The sequence below is a fragment of the Mustela nigripes genome, chromosome 18, assembly GCF_022355385.1.
Source record: "Mustela nigripes isolate SB6536 chromosome 18, MUSNIG.SB6536, whole genome shotgun sequence".
NCBI lineage: Eukaryota > Metazoa > Chordata > Mammalia > Carnivora > Mustelidae > Mustela > Mustela nigripes.
The window spans coordinates 27,459,496-27,475,506 of NC_081574.1; the positions used below are offsets into that span (position 1 = coordinate 27,459,496).

At 34.1% G+C, this 16,011-nt stretch overlaps 1 protein-coding gene across 6 annotated transcripts in view; it reads left to right on the forward strand.

Moving 5' to 3' along the window:
- Positions 1–16,011, forward strand: part of WRN (WRN RecQ like helicase) — a 145,340-nt gene that overhangs the window by 57,035 nt on the left and 72,294 nt on the right. For all 6 annotated transcript variants that reach the window (XM_059384322.1, XM_059384320.1, XM_059384324.1 and 3 more), the window contains 7 exons: positions 1,923–2,058; positions 3,357–3,432; positions 5,433–5,500; positions 5,782–5,890; positions 6,817–6,885; positions 9,536–9,618; positions 12,995–13,101. In XM_059384322.1, the coding sequence (XP_059240305.1) occupies positions 1,923–2,058; positions 3,357–3,432; positions 5,433–5,500; positions 5,782–5,890; positions 6,817–6,885; positions 9,536–9,618; positions 12,995–13,101 (648 nt within the window). The remainder of the gene's footprint in view (positions 1–1,922; positions 2,059–3,356; positions 3,433–5,432; positions 5,501–5,781; positions 5,891–6,816; positions 6,886–9,535; positions 9,619–12,994; positions 13,102–16,011) is intronic.

Below are 16,011 nucleotides of genomic sequence, written 5' to 3' on the forward strand. Positions count from 1 at the left end.
ATTTTTCCCTCCTCTATTGAAATAGGTTTCTTTCTCTTCCCATCCATGTGTATCCCCTTTTATTTGGGAGTTCTGTTGGTATACATTCAATATTCTTCTTTACTTCTTTTGGCTTTAGTTACTATGGATATATTATATATCATTTTCTAATGTTTTAAATTATTTCATTTTCCATTAATTTATTATCAAAGTTGAAAATATTATTTTGTAATTATAAATTTTCTTTTCTTTTTTTTTTTTTTTAAAGATTTTTATTTATTTGACAGACAGACCACAAGTAGGCAGAGAGGCAGGCAGAAAGAGAGAGAACGAGGAGGCAGGCTCCCTGCTGAGCAGAGAGCCCGATGTAAGGCTCGATCCCAGGACCCTGGGATCATGACCTGAGCCGAAGGCAGAGGCTTTAACCACTGAGCCACCCAGGTGCCCCTGTAATTATAAATTTTCTACCGTTATACCCAACCTCCAGTTTCTTTGTCAGGAATGAACCAGGGATGAACCAGGGATGGACAATAAGAAAATCTTAAATTTCAGATTAATTGAAAATTAAGAAAAACACAAAAGTTCATTGTTATTCATGCTTTTTATTCCTCATCTTTAGATTGATGTGAAATTTTTGTTCTTTTTTTAACGAAATGAGATTAGGTTCCTTATTCTTCGTTATGAACTGGAATAGTAGGTAGTGATTAGGAATCATAGTCCTAATATGATTAGGAATATAGTGATTAGGAGTCACTAAGTAGTGACTAGGAATATGAGCCTGAATTTAGATGTGGGTTTAAATCCCAGCGTCTCCATTTATTTGCTCTGTGACTTTGGGCATGTTTCTTAGTCTTTTCAATACTCAGTTAATAGCTGTTATTATTTAAGGTGTTATTTGTGAAGAGCTTGTTCAGAGCCTGGCATTTCCTAAGTGTTTAATAAATATTAGCTAATAGTAATAATAGGACATAAATACTAAATCATATTCTATGATTAACCATTTCTCTGAGGAGTGCTGTTCAAGTAGCACATGTAGAGGACACTTGCAGACTTCCACAAACTTAAATTGTATATTGAACCTCTTAGAAGGCAATCTGGATGCCCATATGAGAGAACTTTATTTTCAAAATGCTTTTCTAAGTATATTTGTTGACTTGAATAAAAAATCAGAAACAGAATCACTCTTTTTCTTTCCCAGGCCTGAAATGAATACACTTTTTAGAAAACTATGAAAGTCAAGTTTATTAAATTGAAGGTTTAATAAAAAGAGAAAATGAGAACTGTGGTTTAATAATCCTTCTGTCTCTTTTCAGTAAAAAACTGTACAGATGAAACAATTTTGAAATATCCTAATGTTCTTTAAACAGATAATCTTCATTTAGGGGAGAAAATCCAATATTGTCAAGCCAAAATAAAGAGCAACTTTATTCACATTTGTAATATTCCATTCTTAAAATTTGCATCTTTTATTGTTTTCATAATTCACATAAACGTATTCACATAATTCACAGAAACACATTTATTGTTTGCTTACTGTTTAAATCTTATGCTGACACATGATAGGAGAAACTCCTTTCAAAAATATCAGTAAAACTCACATGTACCTCTTGACAGTTGAAAACACCGAAGTATGATAAAGGAAAAAAAGTTCTAAAATCAAATTTTATTCAAAATTTTGATAATTTGCCCCACAGGCAGTTTATGATATGCTATTAACGAACCCTGTTTATGCTGGAAGTATTCCATCTTTGGCCTTATGCCTTAGAAACCATTCTTGAACACATATTTAAACTAGAGCACACATGTTCTTTTGTGGTATTGGTTGCACATCTGCCAGCTTTGAACAAAATTGTAGGTTCTGTTAATAATACTTCTTTTGTGTTGGGTGAAAAGATGCGACACTGTCAATGGTTTTGCTTTTAAGATTGCTTTTAAACTTTCAGTCTTTAGAAAACCTAAATACTGGCACGGCAGATCCAGTTCATTCAAAATGCAGAGACATGCAAAGAAATCCGGATGTTCCTTTTGAAGATGACGAAGATGAGATTGAAGCTATTGAAGAAGAAGAGGAGGGTGCAGGTAAGCACTGGAACATGTTTGAAACGACTCACCTCTCCTACCTACTGCTGCCTCGAATTTAGGATCTAGTTTTTAAACATTTTGGAGGCAAGGATTTTGTGGCGTGTAATTAATGAGGTCCTAAAACCTTGTCATTAGCTGCTTTGGTGTTTGGTCTTTATAAAGCAACAATCTTACCATTTATGAAAGTAGAGGGATAGAAGCATTGTGGTATTTGGTGCACTTGGTGACGTGAAACTTTTCTTCCTGAATTTTGTATTTTGTCAAAATAGTAGAAAATCATTATTAAGAATAATTACTTAATAAACATTATTGTTAAAGGCATAGATACATGCTGTTTGTTTTTTAGGAACTTATTCCTTCAAACAAATGGCACAATGTCAGGCAGCAAAATGGACTGATTTTCATACTGTGTATGCTAACTATAGTTAGGAATCTGTGAAATGAACCTCTTATTATTTAAGTGTAAGTGACAATATTTGTTATAGCAAACCACGGGGTCTTCTCATAAAGTAGAACACTCCTCAAGAGCTATATTTGTCAGTGTTACAGTGTGGGAAAATTAAAATAGATATTGTAGGTGGAAAGTACACGAAAATGTTACTCTGTTTTCTTCTATTAAATGAAGGCATAACATCTCCAAATCAATTTAGCTCTCTATTTAGAATTGTTAAAAGCTGAGAAATCTAATAATGAATGTTCATTTGTTTGTAGATGAGTGGTCTTGATTCTTTGCTTTGCTCTGCCTTGGCCACTCATGAACTGTTCAACCTGCGTAGAAAATAAAAATTAGTTGAATAAAATCAACGTAACTCCATTGTTCTATGCCTTTAGAGTTGCAGTCAAGGATTTGGTGGACAGCTAACTAAAATGAAGATGTAATTTTATCTGTGGATTTCTTTGTGGTAGTAATGTAATTTCTGATTACTATTAATTTAAAGTTGGATGTATTATGAAATTTGCATTGGTATGTCGCTTGCCATGGTTGGGTTTGAATGTTAGGTTTTAGCACTATAGCAAACTAGCAAATTCTAAAACATTGTTTTCTTCCAGTGTTGACAAAGTGTGAATCATTTTGTAGTAGAAGTACAAAATTATAATCCTTAGTATTAGGTAATAATCAAAGTAACTAAAATCATGACAGGTATCCAGAGGACTGAATTAGTTGGATTTAAAAGACAGGAAACAGAGATGTCTGGTACTTATCACTGTATTCTTTAAAAGAAGTCGATGAAATAAAACTTGCATTCCCTATCACTTGTATTATAACATAAATGACTATTTCATCTTATTTTAAGACCATTCATTACCAGGACCTAATGCAAGCCAAATTAATTTCCTCAAGATCTATTTTGGCCATTCCAGTTTTAAGCCGTGAGTATAATTTCAGTTAATTAAATTGCATATTTACAATTTTCTTCACAAAGGAAAAATAGCAAATAATCCATCTGTTTAATAGTAATAGCAAAACATCACTGTAGTTTATACATTCTACACTGCATTTCCTGTAAGTGACTAAAATAACTACAAAGTTATTTTAAAATAATATTTATTTAAAATTTGTATCTACAAATTATATTTATGAGAGGAAAGTGATTTTCTTTACCATAGAGAGTTCTGTATAGATACTAGTTTAAACACATTAATAAATTAATCTTAATGTTGACTTGTTTTTCATTAAGTATGTGTTGTCTATTTCATACAACTTACTGTACAAAGCATGCTGAGATAATAGAAATTCATGAGATAACAGTTTGAAGAATAGTGATAATCTTATCAGTTTTAATATATTCAAATGTATTTATGTCTAAAGGGGCACATTTATAAGTATTAAAATAAGGTGAATAAAAATGAGGTGAGGAACAAGTAATTTTGAATAAAACTAATAAGAATGTTAAAACCTAGACTGCATTTTTCTTATTCTGCAAATTTAAAATTTAACCCATGGAAACATTTCTTTCTTCTTCTTTGATCTTAATTTTTTTTAAATTAAACTATGTCCTACATAGAGAAAAGTGCACATAAATGTACAGATCAATGAACTTTTACAAGCACCCAGTGTAACCAGGACTCACATAAGGAAAAAAATAGGTCATTATCAGCACATCAGAAGATCACCTTTCCTATTGATTTTTCCCTCAACATTTTATTAAAAAAATTTTCAAAGGTACAGGAAAGTTGAAAGAATTTTTTTTACTATGAATACCTGTTATTCAACATTTTAGTATACTTGCTTTATCATTATATCCATCTATCACCTCTCTATCCATTCTTTAATCTACCTAATTTAAAAAATGCATCTCAGGGTAGACTGGACATCATTATTTATCTCTCTAAGTACTTCAGTGTATAAATCATTAACTGTAGTTAAATATTTATGGTGTAATCTTTTGATGGAAAATTTACATGCAAGAAGATGGTCAAACCTTAAATGTGCATATGGAACATTACAGTAACTCCAGAAAGTTCCCTCATGTCCCTTTTCAGGCAATCCTGGCCTCTGGAGCATTTCTTTAATTAATTAATTAATTAATTAGAGAGAGAAAGCATGTGCACACACATATGAGAGAGAGAGTGCGAGAGAGAAAGGGTGCTTGCACTTTCTTGCGCATGCAAGTGCCCGGAGGGGCAGAGGGAGAGGGAGAGAGAATGTTAAACAGGTTCCATGCCCAGCATAGAGCCCAATATGGGGCTCCATTTCACAACCCTGACATCATGACCTGAGTCAAAATCAAGAGTTAGATGCTTAACTGACTGAGCCATCCAGTTGTCCCTCTTTTATTTTAATCAATAAATTTATGTCAATATATTGAAGCTTAAAAATGTAAAAGAAATTCTATTAGAGGGGTGCCTGGGTGGGTCATTCTGTTAAGCTTATGACTCTTGGTTTTGGCTCCAGTTGTGATCTCAAGTGGTGAGCTCGAGCCCCTTGATGGCCTGTGCTCAGCATGGAGTGTGCTTGAGATTCTCTCCCTCTCTCTCTACTTGCTCACGTGCATGCTCTCTCTAAAATAAAACAAATAAATACAATCTAAAATAAAATAAATAGGGCGCCTGCGTGGCTCAGTGGGTTGAGGCCTCTGCCTTCAGCTTGGATCGTGGTCCCAGGGTCCTGGTATCGAGCCCCATGTTGGGCTCTCTGCTCGGTAAGGAGCCTGGTTCCCCCTCTCTCTCTGCCTGCCTCTCTGACTACTTGTGATCTCTTTCTGTCAAATAAATAAATAATCTTTAAAAAAATAAAATAAAATATATACATACAGTCTTTAAGAAAAAGAAATTCTGTTAGAGGTAGTGAAAAAATTAAATGTTTTTCCACTTGTCCTTGGGTTTCTTGTTAGTAAAACAAAATAGCCTTTTTGCTTTTTACCCTCCAGGGTTCAGTGGAAGGTGATTCATTCTGTTTTGGAAGAAAGGAGAGATAATGTTGTTGTGATGGCAACTGGTAAGTTGTACATAAGCGATAACTTAGTCCTCTAAAATATAAAACTTAAAGGTTTTTAAATGTGTGATCTTTTATTACACTCTCAAAATATAAATACAAATGCAAATGGTATAAAATACAGAAGAGAGTAATCTGAGATTAGATGCTCAAATTTATGCAGAAATTAGCTCTTAGGAGGATAGCATGTTAGTAGGGACCGTTCATCTCACACAAGTACATTGTAGGAAGAAAGTACCAAGGCTTTATTTTTATTTTTATCAGTGTATTATTTTTATTTCCAGGATATGGAAAGAGTTTGTGCTTCCAGTACCCTGCTGTGTATTCAGGCAGGATAGGCCTTGTCATCTCTCCTCTTATTTCTTTGATGGAAGACCAAGTCCTCCAGCTTAAGTAAGTAATGTTTTCTTCCTCCCCCCTTCCTTCCTTCCATTTTTACGTCATCACTCACCCAATGTGGGGCTTGAGTTTACAACCCCAAGATGAAGAGCTGCAGGCTCTATCCACTCAGCCAGCCAGGTGCCCTGGTAATGTTTTCATTGCTACATTATCACCCTTTTTTTCTTTCATGAGGGAAACATGTGACCTATCATGTATGTTAAAATCTAGTTCCCAGTAACACATTTCTGTGAATGTTGCTCTGTCTTTTTTAGTGATAAATGACTCTTTGGTGGAAGAACTTATCTTCTTTCTTGAGTTCTTTATAGTCCAAGGCTACCAGATGGTCTCAATAAAAATTTTTGTAACCGCAAACTCTAAGCCAGTTTACATCCATATCTCAAAATTCTTTTCTCTTTTAGTTACCCTTGCTCTTTAGCTTGGTATAAAGTATATACATGGAAGTATAATTTTTAGTTACAGAAAAATTTTAAACCTCTTTAATGTGAGCTTGCAATTTTTCTGAAAAACCTGCCCTGACAACCTGCTTTCTTTTTCCTTTTTTTAAAAGATTTTATTTATTTGACAGAGCGAGAGAGAGAGTGCACGCGCGCACGCACAAGCAGGGGGAGGAGCAGAGGGAGAGGGAGAAACAGGTTCCCCACTGAGCAGGGAGCCTGAAGTGGGGCTCAATCCCAGGAACCTAGGACCATGACCTGAGCCAAAGGCAGACGCTTAACCAAGTCAGCCATCCAGGTGCCCCAACAACCTTCTTTCTAATACTGCCTTTGGAGGAATTTGTTTATCAAATTAATGAGGTACAAAAAGAGTGAGGATTACAAAGAAGAGGACTGTTCATTGTATTTCCTTAGTCCTTAACAATGAAATTGATCTATGTAGTATGTACATGGCTCCAAGAATACTTGTTTTTCTTCTTATAGAATGTCCAACATTCCAGCTTGTTTTCTGGGATCGGCACAGTCAAAAAATGTTCTAGAAGATATTAAATCGTGAGTAATTTATATGGTTTCTGATGTATGTGAGAATTTTATACAAAATTGTATATAAAAATATATAATTTATTTAAAATTTTATATAAAAATTTTTATTTAATTTGTGGACAAAATGTTCATGATTTAAAAATATACTTTGTTTTTATAGTACATTTATAGAATTGTTCAATTTAAAAATCTTTCAAACTTAAATCTATTATTTTTAGTTCTTGGACTGTGAAGTTAGCATTGTCATATTGTTTTAAAATTTTGGTTTTGAACAAGAATTAGGAGAGTAGGTATCTCCTTTTACAGAGGAGCAAATTGAGGCCCAGAGAAAATAATTTGCTTAAAGTCATTCGATGAGTTAATGGCTGAGCGGGGACTGGATTCTAGATCTCTTGCCCCACCAGTCCTAAATGGCTTAATTCCTAATAAGAATGAAATTTCGAACATACACAAAAATTTGTGTGTATTTATATAGATTAACATGTATTTTGTTAGTAAACACACATATATACATGTATTTATTGTTTTGATAAATTCATACAAATATATCACCCAAACCCCTATCAGGGTATAGAGTATTACTCTCGCTCCAGAAGCTTGTACATGTCGCTTCCCAGTCTGTCCTTCTTTCTCCATTTTAAGGCAGATCACTGTCTTTTTTTCCTACCATACTTTTGCCTGTTTTAGAACTTCATATAAATGGAGTCATACAATATGAACTTTTCTGTAAGACTTCTTTCATTCAGCAAAAGGTTTTGAGAATATTTCATGTTGTATGTATCCATGGTTTTTAAAAAATATATCAGAGTGCTATGTCATTGTATGAAAATACGATAGTTTGTTTTTTTCATTTCCTTATCAGGAGATGCCTAAGCTGTTTGTAGTTTAGGGCTATTAATGATAAAGCTGCTATGAACATTCTTATAAGTTTTTTTGAATGTTTTCTTTCTCTTTCAACATCATAAATTACCTTTATTGAGGTATAATTGACATACAATAATTTTTACATACTTAATATATCTAATTTGATGAGTTTGGCATATAAACACCCACAAAACCATCATCACAGTCCAGATGATGCACGTATATCTGTCATCCTCAAAGTATGCTCATTCCTTTTGTAATCCATCCCCCTCTCTTTTTCCTACCTTCTTTACCCCACTCACCAGGTAACTATGAATCTGTTTTCTGTCCCTCTAGGTTAGCTTGCATTTCCTCAAATTGTACATAAACAGAATTAGTCCTATAATATGTGCTCTTGTTTTGTCTGGTGTAGATCACACAGCATAATTACTTTGAGATTCATCCATCTTGTTACATGTATCAATAGTTCGTTCCTTTTTTTTAATTGGTGAATACATTACTTCATATGGAGGCAGAGGCTTTAACCCACTGAGCACCCAGGTGCCTCTGTCCTTATAGTTATTATTACTATATTACACTGAAGAAACTGAGGCACACTAAAGTTAAGTACTTAGCTAAGATCACTTAGCTTATAAGAAGTTGAATTGAGACTCAAACCTTGGGCAGTTTGACATCAGAGCTTGTTATTTATACTGTTTTTTAATGTGAATTAGAATATTGAATAATTTCATGAGATTAAAAGCATATCTATTTTGTTCCTAATTCCTAATGAAAGCGCCATGCCTACCATGCAGTAGATGAAATATTTTGAAGTCTTTTTATAAGGGAAATTAATTTTCATTCTATTTTACTTTATGTTTTCACTTGGTAGAATGAAAAGGAGACTATATATTTTTAATGCCCTACTAACCTCTATTACAAACATTGTCTTAGTTAGGATTCTGTCTGCCCAGAACAGAAAAAAGTCAAGCTAGCTTAAGCAAATACTGAATTTTGTATTAAGGATATAGGAATGTCTCGTGGATCACAGTGAACACAAGTTATCTACCCCTTAGGAAGAGACTTGGAATTGGGTATCAAGAATACAATAAGGCTTTCTTTTATTTATAGCCTCTGTGTGTCTTCCTTATTCTTCTGAGGAAATGAGCATTTTCCACTTTTCTAGTCACAAGATGGAGAAGACCACTCTGCAGCAACTTTTTTCAAATATTACAGGTCTTGCCATTGGCAGGGACTGATTGGTTGTTTCTTGGTCAGACCCCCAAAATCTAGGACAGAGACTAATTGATTTGACATCGATACAGTTGCTAACCCTGTCCCAAGAAGATGTATTTAGGCAAGAGAACAAAATACACAGGAGAAACATGGGTGCTATGGGCTTAATCATGGGGAGGGAGTCAGTGGGAGGGTGATGGGTTGTAGTTCTCCAAGAAGGAGGGTGCTATGTGGGTGGTTTGCCAGCACATAAATGACTTACCCTAGACTTGATTGTTTAACTCAAACACTATAGTTTTGGGGCTAGACTGTTGGAAATTAGAACATAGCTTCTAATGTCACCTTAGTGCTGAGTACCCCCTGAGAGCCACTTTTCATTTTGCTTTGTTGAAGTAGTCAGAGGACTAATATGTGTGAATATATACATACATAGAACGTTTGTTTAGTTTTAAGTGGTGTAATGCATCATTTAAAAATTTGTCAGGTGTTACGGTTTTAAGTTGTAGTTCACTGGATGATTGTTTCCTTTAGTATAGTATATTTCCTTTCCTGTTTCTTTTTTGTTTGCTTATTTTTACAGAGGCAAATACCGCATTGTATACCTAACTCCAGAATTCTGTTCAGGTAACTTGAGCCTACTCCAGCAACTTCAGGCTAATATTGGTAAGTGGTACCATAGGATCTTTTTGTAAGTACTGACTTAATTCAGTTATCCTTTAAAGTTAAATATGTGGTTGGATATTGGATTTCACTTCTTTTAAAGTTGATTTCAGACAGTATTTCCTCCAGGAAGTCTCTGACTTTCCAACTTGATGTCTTTCCAGTTTTATTCCGTAGTACCTAAAAGTCCTTCTGCTGTAGAAATCAGGTTCCTGTATTATAAATTGCGTGTTTATATATCTCTTTTCTTTCACTGGACTATAAACTTTTTGAGGAAAAAAAATGCCCTAATGCAGTACCTGGCACATAGCAGGGATAGCAGGGATTTACATGTATTATTGAATAAATGTTGAATCTTAGGTTCTGTAAAATGATAATTTCTTTTTTCTGTATTCTGAATCTAAATTAAATCACAGTAGTGGTTCTCCACCATTGTTCGTGATAATCATTTTAACAACTTTAGAAAAATATAGTGTCCTCCAACCTTGAAAATTCTGATTCAACATGCCTGGGGTGGGCCCCTGGCACCTATAGTTTTTCATGAGTGAATCTGATATGTAGTTAGGGTTGGAAAACATACTACCTTTGATTATTTCCCACTATTGAGTATGGTTTTAAAAAGATAGTAAGTCAGAGCTTATTTCCTAGAAAATGTGAATACAGAATTAATCCATAGCTGGTTCCCTTTTTGTACTTCAAAAATTTTTGTCTTTTTTTTTCCTTCATGATGGCTAGACTAAGCTACCCACAAATTGCAGTCATAGGTACTGTTATTTGAAACATTCAGTTGAACCAACCAGTTTTAGTTTCCTAATATTATATGATCTCATTGTATAGTTATATATTACAATATTCTGGGTAGGTTAATTTTCAACATGGCAACATCTCATTTAATTGTTGCTTAGTAGCATATAACTCTAGGAATGCATTTAATAATTTTTGTAACAATAAAATGAAAACAAATTTGTTAATTTTTGGTATATATTAAATACGAACAAAAGAATCAGAGCAGAAGTTAACATTTGATTAAATACATTATCAGTGATGTGTTATCAATTTCTTATCCCTTATTGGCATAATATATTTTTGTCTTTAATGGAAGACAAATTTGGTGTGTCTCTTATAAGATTGTATGAAGTTCGTAATGATATTTTACTTTGGATTAAGCCTAAATACCCTAGATATATGTATTTTATGGCTTTATATCAAAAGTTAGGATTTGTGTCCTTGGTAAGCTGGATATGTTTTGTTCCATTTTAATACTTGCTTTGTTTCAGGGGTGGGGTTAATTAATTGTTAGCTTAAGTATTTACTTAGATCCTTTGACAGCTAGTTCTAATTTCTATTTTTATTTTTTGTAATGGATTAAATTATGAACACTGCCATCATTAAGAATACTCTGCATGGGATGGATGAACATCCTTTTTTTGGGGGGTTGACTCTCAATGTTGAGCAAAAAGGGATAAATTCTTTTTGAAATATTTTTTTCTTCGGCTTTTATTTGTAGGAAGTTGTAAAATGCTTGCAAAAATGAAACTACTCAGAATACTATTTGTATGGTAGTCTGACATTTAGCTAATCAGATTTATGCTTTTTATGTTACATTATTTAAGTAATATGAGTATATAACAGAAGCAGCAAACATAATTTTATATGGAGACTCCTTAAAAGTAAAGACACTTATAATTGTCTTTTGACTTTAGAAATAAGGCTTGAGTGGCAGATATGCCAAAATGAAGTATGCATAGGACTTGGGCAGACACTTGGACTTGCAAATTTAAAGTAAAGTTAGCAAAAGCTCCATTTGATGCTAAGGGACAAAGTTCAGCTTCATTAAGAGGTAGGTAGTTAAACTTGTAATTTTTAGCAGGGTTTTAAAATAAAAGAGAAGCCATCATGTTTGTTTTAACCCAATTTAAAATTTGGGTCATTTAGTTTCTAAAGCCAAAATTAGTGGTAACATTGAATTTTTCCCAGCTATGCAGCAGCAGCCAGAGAATTTTGTTGCTAATCAGCCTGTATTCATATTTAGTAGGTTTATTTATTTATTTATTTTTGCTTTCTCTTTCATCTCTATTGTATTTTGTAATCTCAGTGAATTATAATTGTTTGTTTGCTTGTCTGTCTCCTCTTTTGGAATTCGGAGCTTCTCAAAGGTTATAGAGTACATCTTATTAATGTTTTCCTAGAGAGAAGTGTTTGGATCATAGTAGGCATTTAATGACTCTAATAATAATTGTTTGGTGTTTTGTTTTGTTTTTATTGAGTTGCCTTTTTTGCCAGGTCCTATCTTAGTATTTTATTTGTATTTGATACCTAAATTAATCTTTAGAGTGACTAAAAAATGTTAGGTACTACTATATTTACCTTTTATTTGTGGGAAACTGACACTTGGAAGCTTAAGTAACTTACTTAAGGTAATACAATGTTGGTGGTGGAGCCAGGTTGTCTGACTCTAGAGCACATATTCATCATCACCCCCCTAATGGCAGAAAGTCATTAATATTCAATTATCAAGTAATGATCATCTCCATTAATGGAAAAATTATTTTTGTCTCAAGTATTAATTTGATAATACAGGGCAAAAGTGCTACTGTCATTACTTTGGACATTTTAATGGACTGTTATACAATAAAGCCCTTTTCTGAAATGCATTACTATACACTATTGATTCTGTTTCAGTGTGGGTGTATGGTATGGGGGCAGAGTGGGGGGGGTTGATCGGGGAAGAAAGAATGAGTTCTGTTCCTTCTTACCTACTTGTACATACCGAGTTTTAGTTCTTACCATTTTACATTAGAAAATGCAGCTATCATCCTGTCTTCCAATACTGGCATTCCAGAGGAACTCTCGGTGGTCTGATATGTGATGGTCATGGACAGTGATGATGCACCTCATCTCAGTAGGAATGTACTCTTTAATCTCTTTTGGTAACTAATTCATGAGATAAAATTGAAAGTATTACCAAAGGGGAAAAAGAAAACCAGCTCTTCTTTTTTAAGGCATTGTCATTGCAAATGGTTCATGAGTGATCGTTTTGAGGGCATTGTAGTAGTAAGTAATTCATTTCTTTGAGGAATAATGATGAAAGCTGAAATCTAATAAATAATGTTGTTTGAATAATATATAAATGTTTCCTTTTATCCATACACCTTTACCCATATATCTCCCATCCTCTGTTCTCATGATGATTATTTTGGTGTTACCCGATGTCATTTACGCTTATATTTTTATATGAAGCATATACTTTGATTGGAATAATTTTTTCTCCTTTCTGTAGTATTTATATATTCTAAGTGGAGGTGATATTGATTTAGATGAATTTATGACTTTTTTTTGAACTTTATTTCCCCCATTTTTATGTTTTTCACTTTTGTAGGTATCACTCTTATTGCTGTGGATGAGGCTCACTGTATTTCTGAATGGGGACATGACTTTAGAATTTCATTCCGAACTTTGGGCTCCTTAAAGGCGATACTCCCATCAGTAAGTTTGTCAAGTGCAACGTCTTGAAATGATGTTCTTATCAAAGGAGAGTCCAGGATTGGGGAATTGCTAGAAGGCTGAAGACTTCTCTATGAAAAGGCAAATAGGTTGTGAAAGCAGGGGAAGGACTTTTTAAAAACTCTAATTTTGGCTTTCTTCTAAGGTTGGCATGTAATTTATTGAGGTATACTATAAAGCAGGGGTTGGAAAACCTTTTCTGAAAGAACCAGGTAATAAATATTTTAGGCTTTATAGGCCACGTATGGTCTCTGTCACATTTTTCTTTGTTTTTTTCTCACTACCTTTTAAAAATGTAAAACTGTTGTCTTGTGGGCAGTAACAAAACCGTCTATGGACCAACTTTGACCTGTAGAAGACAGACTCGACTTTAGAACCATGTTTAGATTCCATGCTTTCTCAGTTGAGCTCTTATGTGTGTGTCCTTTTACTCTCGGATGCTGTGAAAGCATGGTTACCTCTTCTTACATCATATTGAAAACATGAGAAATGAACTATTCCGGAGAGGTTTTAATAAAGCTTTTAGTACCAGAATTCTACTTTCTTCCCTAATCATAAAGAATAGCGGATTTCTACATGAGTATTCTACATGAATGGCATGTTTTATATGAGCACCTTATAAATTCACAATAATGGCAACCATTTTATTTTTTGAAAAACTATGGAGTCATAGGCAGTTTTAAAAAAAATAATGTACAGAGACTCTGTGTACCTTGTAGTTTCCCCAATGTACAATATCAAAACTAGGAATATGACATTGATATGGTCTTTATAGTTCTTTTATTTTTAAATTATAAGTTTATTTATTTATTTGAGAGAGAAAGAGGGGTCATGAGTGGGGGGATGAGAGAGGGAACGAATCCCAAACAGACTCCCTGCTGAGCATGGAGCCCTATGAGGGGCTTGATCCCTCAACCCTGAGATCACGACCTGAGCTGAAATCGAGAGCCAGATGCTTAACTGACTGGGCCATTCAGGCGCTCCTTCACAGATTACCCTTATTTTTTTGGTTTTATAAGTACGTGTGTTTGTGTTATCTATAGTTTTATCCCGTGTGTAGATTAGTGCAACTACCACTGCATTCAAGGTACAGAATTGCTCCATGAGCATCAGGTTCCTGGAGCTGCTGTCCTTTTCCAGACACGCCCACCTCTCCTTCCACCCTTCACCCTAACTTTTGGTGACCACTGATCTCCATCTTCATAATTTTATTTTGAGAATATTGTATAAATGGAATCATACAGTATGTCACTTTTTGGAATTGGCTTTTTTTCACTTAGCATAATTCCCTTGAGATCCATCCAAGTTGGAGTGTAAGTCAAGTTTGTTGCTTTGTATTGCTGCAGCTTGTTTAACCACAGCTTGTTTAACCATTTACTTGTTGAGGAACTTTTGTGTAGTTTCTACTTTGGGGCTATTATGAACAGGGCTGCTGTGATATTTGTGTACAACCCAAAGGTCCTTCAGTTGGTGAGACAATGTGACCATAAGTTTTAATTTCTCTAGGGTAGATGCCCAGGAATACAATTGCTGGTGCTATAGTTAGTGCATGTTTAATTTTTTAAGGAACTGCCAAACTATTTTGGCTATACCATTTTACATTCCTGCCAGCAATGTCTGAATGACTCCATTTCTCTTCATCCTTGCCAACATTTGATGTTACCAGTATTTTTTATGTTAGCCATTTTGATTAAGTGTGGAGTGTTATCCTGTTTTGTGTATATGTGTGTGTGTGTTTAAGATTTTATTTATTTATTCAAGAGAGAGCATGAGAAAAGGGAAGAGAAGAGGGACGGGGGTGTGGGGGAAGGAATCTCAAGCAGACTCTGTTGCATGAGGAGCCCGACACCTGAGCCGAAACCAAGAGTTGGATGCTCCACCGACTGAACCACCCAAGTGCCTATATCCTGTTTTTTTTTTTATTTTTTTTAAAGATTTTATTTACGTATTTGAGAGAGACAGAGACAGATAGTGAGAGAGAGCACAAGTAGGGATGAGAGGGAGAAGCAGGCTCCCCTCTGAGCAGGGAGCCCAACCTGCGGCTGGATCCCAGGACCCTGAGATGAAAACAGACGTTTAACATACTGAGCTACTCAGGTGCCCCTATCCTGTTGTTTTTACTTTGCATTTCTCTAATGTCTAATGATAACATCTTTTCATGTACTAATTACCTCTTTTGTGAAATGCCTGATCTAATCGGTATTTTTTTTTTAACTATTGAAAGTGTTTTATTATAACTATGAATCTTTAGTCAGATATGTGGTTTATATATATTTTCTTTCAATTTGTAGCTGCCTTTTCATTGTCTTTACAGTGTCTTTCGCATGGCAGAGATTTTTAATTTTATGAAGTCCAGTTTATCACTTGCAACTTTTGTTATGCTCTTCACCTAACTCTAGGTCCTGAAGATTTTCTTTTATGATTTTTCCCAAAATTTTAATAGTTTTATGTTTTACACTTAAGTCCAGGATTCATATTGAATAAATTTTGTTTAAGGTGTGAGGTTTATATTGAGGTTATTTATTTATTTATTTATTTTGTCTATAATGTCCAGTTACTCCAAGCAATTCTTGCTTTTGACACTGCTAAAAATCACTTTGGTATATGTGGGTGAATCTGTTTCTGGGTTCTCTAATCTATTGTATTAGTTTTGAATGAATAAACAAGGTTGATTTATGTTTAGGTTTTCCTGTTAATAGTGAAGCTATCATTTCCTCTGAGTTCAAGATTTAACAGTAGTACGAGTAAACTAAGAAAAAGCATTCGAGATTGTTATTCTTTTGGTAAATTATCTAGTTCATTTCCATTGCATATTGATTATGCTTACAGGTAGCAAAATTGAGAGTTTGTTTTTGTTTTTGTTTTTTTTTTTGGTAGCTCTTTTCATAGAGA